Raw genomic sequence first — 7,540 nt, forward strand, 5'->3', positions numbered from 1 at the left:
ATTGGTTGTTCGTTGCTGCAAAAATCTGGACAATTGATATTAGTTAAATTTCAGATGTGGAAAATATAAAATCAGGTGTTAATTGTTAAAGCATGGAGATTGTTATTATCACCTGTTGCTGTGTTATTTCTAAAGGCAAGGGAACCATATTGTTGCTTGACCTACAGTGCCATCTTTCTCACATTTCAAATGCAACCCCAGACTCCATAAGAGTTTTCTGTGTATGATGTGGCAGTTATGTGCATGAAGAATCGATGCTAACCTCTTGGAATGCTAGTGCTTGACTCAATTGTGCATTTATGCTGGTGTTCTCTGTGGCCTAATATTGTTCTTTCACACTGAGCTGCACACTCTCAAACACTGAGTGGCATGAAAAACACATGTTCCTCTTTCTGATGCAGCTCCCATTGGCCTCGCCTCACCGTGTGTCTGCGAGCACAATAATACACTGCAGAGTCAGCAGCTGTCAGGGAGGTCAGCTGGAGGGAGAACTCATTCTTGGAGGTGTCTGCAGAAATGGTCATACGGCTTCGAAGAGAAGGGTTCTGCCACTGTTTCCCACCATAAGGGTATATCTCTGCAATCCATTCCGGACTTTCCCCGAGAGGCTGACGGAACCAGTTCCAAGCATAGGTAGAACTGGAGATGGAGATGCCTGTCAGCTTACAGAGCAGGCTGAGATTCTCTCCGGGTCTCACCACTCCTGGTCCAGATGACGTCAGCTGAACATCTGAGGAGGCCCCTGGGAAAGAGAGAGCATTGAAATGCATCGGGATCATCATAGAACAAGGGATTCAACCAAATCAATATATCTTCACTCTCCAAAGAATATTTGCTTACATCCTGGAATTGTGACCAAGAAACATAGGAAGCATAGGATTAATGTCATGATATTAATAATGAAATGTCCGAGCTTGGCAGGAAGGATGTCTCTGGGGACTTGGGAGAAAGTGAGGTCCCTAAATGTGAGTGGTTTCCTTTTTGAAGAAGAGCATTTCCCACCCCTGGAGCACCTGGGATTTGCATGACCCCCTCCTTCCTGAAATGCATCAACTATAAAGAGGGTGTTAGAAGAAGTGAGTGCAGGGCTTACTCCTGAGATCCTTATCAATTTTAGCTCCCTACAGAATAGAAATTGTGACAGTGGATGGATGGACAGGCAGAGAACATTTCTGGTGACTGTTTTTTTATAAGACGATAGTGTTGTGTTTGTCTCTTGTGGGCTGCCTTAGAATTACTATGATGCTCCAAAAATCTAGCCCATGTATGGCACCCAACTGGGTCTCCGGGAAACCTCTGTTGCTTTTCAAAGGGTTCATTCACATATATATTTATCATGCTTGATGTCTTTATAGACCATCACGGTGGACTACATACATTTTCTTCCCTGACAAATATATAGCACCTTTCCAAGAGCCTGCCTCACCTAGTGCTTGTTGAAGTCACTGAAAGTGAACCCAGGAGCTTTACAGGACAGGTGGGAGGACTCTCCGGGACATTTGACATCTCCTCCAGTTTGGACCACCTGGACCTTGGTCCTCTCCTCTAGAAAGAAAGACATTTTTAGAGATCTGCATCCCATTTACACCTGGAATGTATCATGCTATTGAAAGCCACCCTGAGCCTGCTTTGTGGGGAGGGCGGGGTATAATTTTGACAATAAACAAACAAACAAACAAACCGTATTCTTTATTCTAAAGAACAGAAAAATGCCTCTGAATAGCCCTGAAAAGAAAAGAAATTGAAGGCACAACATTCTTTCCATCTGATTTGTTGAAAGCTGGAGAGAGTAAAAAGCCAAAGAAGGTGTCAATAAGATTTATTTTTCTGATGTCAATAAGATGTTAATAAGGTGTCAATAAGATTTATTTTTCTGATTGTCACTGAAATTGATTTAGGAGTAATTGATACAAGGAGTTTCAGGTTCCCAGTCAACTTACTCTCCACACAGGCTTTCTTGAGAAAGGAGGGGGCACAGGAAGGGGGTTGTGTGGTACAGGAAGTAGGGGGGGTACAGGAAGCAGGTTGATGATACCTCAGGTAGAGATAACATAGAAAGACGTGAACCCGAGTCTGAAAAGGGGCTGCCCTTACATTTACATAACCATCATCGCAAAAGGTCTGATTCAGTATAATGAGGGCCCTTTGCTAACCCTGTACATCATTCTTCATTCACAGTATTCAAAGGTTGAAAGAACCATTCCATGAACTATATACCTCTCTGTGCACAGGCAGGCAGCTGATACAGCAGAGGGGTGAAGGGAGGAAATTCTGTATACACAAAAGCATCTGTGGAAAGAGAGTATCTAGTGGGGGACTGGATCCTACCCATTGTGATTTTAATGATGGATCTATGTAAAGACTCTTTCCAGTTGATTCTCTTTTTAAATGCTGTCCTAGGGAGCATTTTCATATATCCTGTTTTCACTCCTGCTGCCCAGTTTTAGAGTGGTTTTAAAAAAATAAAAAAAATAAATAGTAGTAACCCATTCACTGATGCTGTTCCACATTCCTTTGGGTCTTTTAAATGCTTTATAGGAAATTGACAAAACCTCCCACATGGGAAAGTTTGACCCAAGGAAGCAGCAAAAGGCACGAAAACTATGACTTTACATGTTCTGTTTGCACAAGGGACATGTGGAATTAATCCCACAGATCTTTGAATTTAAGCAGTAGGGATGAGCTCTTTGATGGCATCCCTCACTTTAGTATGTTGTTCTGGTGATTTGTTTCATGGGAAAAGGATGGAGGAACAGTCCAACCAGTGCTTACATCAAAGGGGCAGGATGCTGATTTGAAGAGGAGGAGAATGTGCTGACAAGTCACAACTGACTCATGATGACCACAGGGTGTGCCAGGCAAGAGATCTGCCTCTGGATGGTAACCCTGCGCTTGTGTGTTGAGGAGCCATGAATCAGTGGTAGGGCATCTCCTTGGCATGCAGAAGGTCCCAGGTTGAATCCCTTGCATCTCCAGTAAGGATCAGGTTGTAGAATATGTGGGAATTAATCCCACAGGTCTTTGAATTTAAGCAGTAGCCATGAGCTCTTTGACGGCATCCCTCACTTTAGTATGTTGTTCTGGTGATTTGTTTCATGGGAAAAGGATGGAGGAACAGTCCAACCAGTGCTTACATCAAAGGGGCAGGATGCTGATTTGAAGAGGAGGAGAATGTGCTGACAAGTCACAACTGACTCATGATGACCACAGGGTGTGCCAGGCAAGAGATCTGCCTCTGGATGGTAACCCTGCGCTTGTGTGTTGAGGAGCCATGAATCAGTGGTAGGGCATCTCCTTGGCATGCAGAAGGTCCCAGGTTGAATCCCTTGCATCTCCAGTAAGGATCAGGTTGTAGAATATGTGGAAGTGAGACCCCAGAGAACACCTGCCAGTCTGAGTAGACAATACTCACTTTGATGGACCAAGGCTCTGATTCAGTATACGGCAGCATCACGTGCTCATGACTTCCTTGGAGGTCTCTCTTCCCAGTACTAACTGCGGATGACCCTGCTTAGTTTCCAAGTTCTGACAAGGTTGGGCTAAGCAGGGCTGTTCAGGCTGCTAGTTGATCTGAGATCCATGTAAGTTAACTTTCTCCCATGCTTCCTATCTTTTCTCTTGTATGTCAAATAGTAGCTCTCTGTCAAATAGTAGCTCTCTGGCACCCCCATTCTGCCACAGCATCCTGCAAGGAAGTGTCCTCTGTTTTTTCTCACTACTCTGAAGGTTTTTGTACCAGCGTTCTCACTACTCTGAAGGTTTTTGTACTAGCAGGAATTGAAATGCTGTCACTGTGTCTCTTGCACAGTAATACAGTCCTGTGTCTCCAGGCTTCAGGCTGCTCATTTGCAGATAGGCTGATGTTTGGGAATTGTCTCTGGAGGTGGTGAATCTGCCCTGGACCTTGGGGTTATACCACTGGGTGCTGCCTGAAGAGCTGCTAACTCCAGCCACCCATTCCAGTTCTTTCTGCCGGACACAGTGGATCTGATAGCTAGTAAAGGTGAACCCTGAAGCCTTGCAGGAGAGACGGAGGGAGCCTCCAGGCATGACAATTCCCCCTCCAGTTTCCACCAGTAGAACTGAGTGGCAGCCTGCAAATGAAAGGCAAGTTAAGAATTTGGGGAAACTGTATGCAACAATAACAACAGAAGTAATTGTTCAAGGTATGGGTAGGAAAGAAGAAAAGCACCCCAAAGAGCTGCAAAAAACGGAAGAAGCTTCAGCCAGAAGATCATGGCTGTTGTTGTGTTGGAGGATGCCGAGAGAGGATTAACGCCAGGACCGGCAGGAGGCTTTGGGTGTTCTGAGTCTGGAGGGCTGGGCTGACAAGGGTGGGCTTTAAGGAAACAAAATGGTGGGGCTAATTTGCATGGACTCCAGTGTATAAGGGCTGCTGAAACCCTTCAAGTGCTCCGTCACATTCCTCTAAGTTATATTTATTTATTTTTAAGCTAAAGGGACGAAGGGAGAAAACAGGGAGCATGGCCTGTCTACCGTATGCTGGGTTTGGGGAAACCTTACGGAATCATTCTGATTTCTTTCAAAGCATTCTCCCAAATTAATATTCCTGTACTCAGGAATGAAGAAAAGAATCATCAAGGATCCAAGCAAATCTCTTTCCACAACTCCTGGGTGTTCCTAGATGTGTTCCTTATTCAGCATTATGCATTGAACTGGGTCAACATCTTATAGAAATGAAAACCTGGTTAGCTACCTTTAAATATTGGCTCAAAATACATTTCAGAGCTTCAACAAATTCTCTCATTTCATGATTAGAACTCAATCCACACAGTATCAATGGGTTTTCAGGCACTGAAAAAAATTTTTTAACCGATTTGGTATTTCTATCGATAATTTCCTTTTGTTGGATGAAACCACTGTTTTCTGGATAATTAAACAAAGATTGATTTAGAAATTTAAAAACTGTGCCCTTTACATCCTCATTCTTCATCTCATGCTTTTTTGAATCTTGTTACACGACATAACCAAATGGCTAAGTCCCTTCACAATCTTGATGTTCCTTCACATCGTAGAGCATCTACTTTAGCTCGATTAAACGTCCTTCTCTCAAATAGGCTATTGGGCAGATTCAAAAAAATCCCCATTCATGAAAGGTTGTGTAACTGTTCCTTAAAAATCTCTTGACTCAATTCAACATATCATTTTAAATTGCCAATTTCATGCAGCCATTCATAAGGAACTTTTACCATTGTCATTGATCTTTAATTCTAATGCTAATAACAATATAATTATCCAATATCTCTTAAACAACATCAACTTTGAAATTACAGCTTTGGTTGCTAAGTTTCTACCTGAAGGGATTAAAATCAGATACAGGCTTTTAAACTGATTTGTATGTATTTTAATGGTTCATTATTACATTTTAGTTTGTTGGAATTGTTATTATATGTATTTTACTGTTCCCATTATGACATTAAAGGTAACTGAGCTGAACTCATACGATTTAGACTATGGCTGATCTACTTAATTAAATTGCTTCCCTCCTCATTTATTGCCATGTCTCGGCCCTCTTCTCTCTATGCTGCAAGGGTGCTGAGGATTTGACTCATGTTGATCCACACCAAAGGTGCCCCCTGTGCGACTCTCAACCTCACTAGACAATCTAAGGGAAACTCCCTTCATAAAGAGATGTCTCATGATGCTTTGCTGATTGCTAGAAGTCCCTGCATTTTGCAATGGGTACTTATTGTTGTCTGTGAAAGGCAAAGCTTATCAGAAAATGAAGCTAAGCACATGCAGTTTGGACACACAGTTCAGGATGATAATGGGAGTTACTGAAGGGAATCTGCATATCCTGGGTGGAAAACAGAGAAACCAGGGGTGGGGGGAACAGTGGCAAGCAGAGAGTGCCCACTGGGGGTTTGTCACTTGTATTTATTGAAACCCTCATTCATTTTCCCACCCCATTTGCTGCATCCTTAATAACAGGCCATTTCCTCTTTAAATATCACCTTTGCTTCTTGATGCTGCTTTCCAAAGCCCCTCCAAATGCAGTTTCTGACACTGGTGTCTTGTTCTCCATTGTTGTCATAGATGGAGAAGCCAAAGAAAGATGGGAGACCACCATATTTGATCAAAGCACTTCATCATCTACATTTTTCAGTAATTTTCCCCACAACGTCCCCTTTTTCCTTTGCTACCCATTTCATTGGGTAGCACTTTGCTAGTTCCCCTACAAAAACAGCAATGTTTCATTGTGCTCACAAAGTCCCTGCATAAGAAAATCGTATAATTCTGAGGAACATTATGAAAGGGAGAAGTTTATGGGGCAGTTTAACCCTTCAAAATGCATTCATATCAGTTGAGATTCTCTCATGTCGGAGGCACAATATGTTTGGGGTACAATTACTCATACCAACTCCATCCTATACCTCACCAATTAGGTAGAAACAAATACCTTGTCTGCTATTGTCCCTTCAGCCCAAAAATCAACTGGTGATGATTTTAAAACATGGAGATACTAAATTATCACCTGGTTCTATTGTTTCTTTGCTTTTTGTAATGGCACAGGAGCAAGAACAAGGACGCCATTTGGCAACCTGACCCATAAGCCCATGTTCCTGATATCAGCTATGCCTGCAGGGTCCTTAAAGAGTTTTTTATGCATGACGTGGTGGCTGTGCACATGGATACTGAAAAACTGATGGTAGCTAAGTGTAAAAAAAATGTCTGGGCTGACTCAGCATTTATTTCACTGCTCTATGTGACTGCATGGTTCTTTGACACTGAAGGGTGTTTTTTAATGCTGAATGGAATGAGAAATGTGTGTTCCTCCTTTTTGATTCAGCCCCAATGGATTTTGGCTCACTGTGCGGCTCTGGTTGCCGAATACAATAATACACAGCTGTGTCTGCTGCTGTCAGGGAGTTCAGCTGGAGGGAGAACTGGTTCCTGGAGCCATCTGCAGAAATACTTGTGCGACTTTGGACAGAGGGGGTGTAGTCCTTGGTCCCGAGATAAACATACATCCTTCCAATCCATTCCAGACCTCTCCCGGGAGGCTGGCGGCTCCAGTGCCAAGCGTAATGCTTAGCGGTGATGGAGAACCCTGTCACTTTACAGACCAGGTTTAGATTCTCTCCAGGTCTCACCATTTCTGGCCCAGACGAAGTCAGCTGAATGTCCGAAAGGGCCCCTGGGGAAGAAAGAACATTGCAACTGATCCAGCACATCATAGTTTAACCACCTAATATGTCTGAATTCTTCATGGGAAATTTACTTACCCCTTGGAACAGTCACCAAGGAAATCAAGAGAAGTAGCACTGATTTCATGATATAAATGACAAATGCACTTGTTCGGCAGGGATGATTTTTCTGATGACCAAGAGGAAGTGAGATTCCTAAATGCAAGGGGTTTCCTTTTGAAGAGGACCTCTCCCTGTCCCTGGAGCCTCCAGAAAGGATTTACATGAGTCCCTCCTCCAGCAACACATGAAAAAATAAAGAGGCTGTTAGAAACAGGGCAGGGTTCGCTCTAGGATTCCTTATCAGTCGTGTCTCTCAAAAGTATAGAAGC

At 43.1% G+C, this 7,540-nt stretch overlaps 1 gene segment (V, D, J or C); it reads right to left on the minus strand.

The window, feature by feature from the left end:
* Window positions 1-353: 353 nt before the first annotated feature.
* LOC107122187 lies at window positions 354-770 on the minus strand. The segment is given in 1 exon segment: window positions 354-770. A coding segment is annotated over 1 exon segment (417 nt).
* Window positions 771-7,540: the final 6,770 nt, after the last annotated feature.

Source organism: Gekko japonicus, unplaced genomic scaffold, assembly GCF_001447785.1.
Source record: "Gekko japonicus isolate JY-2015 unplaced genomic scaffold, Gekko_japonicus_V1.1 scaffold8153, whole genome shotgun sequence".
Classification (NCBI taxonomy): domain Eukaryota; kingdom Metazoa; phylum Chordata; class Lepidosauria; order Squamata; family Gekkonidae; genus Gekko; species Gekko japonicus.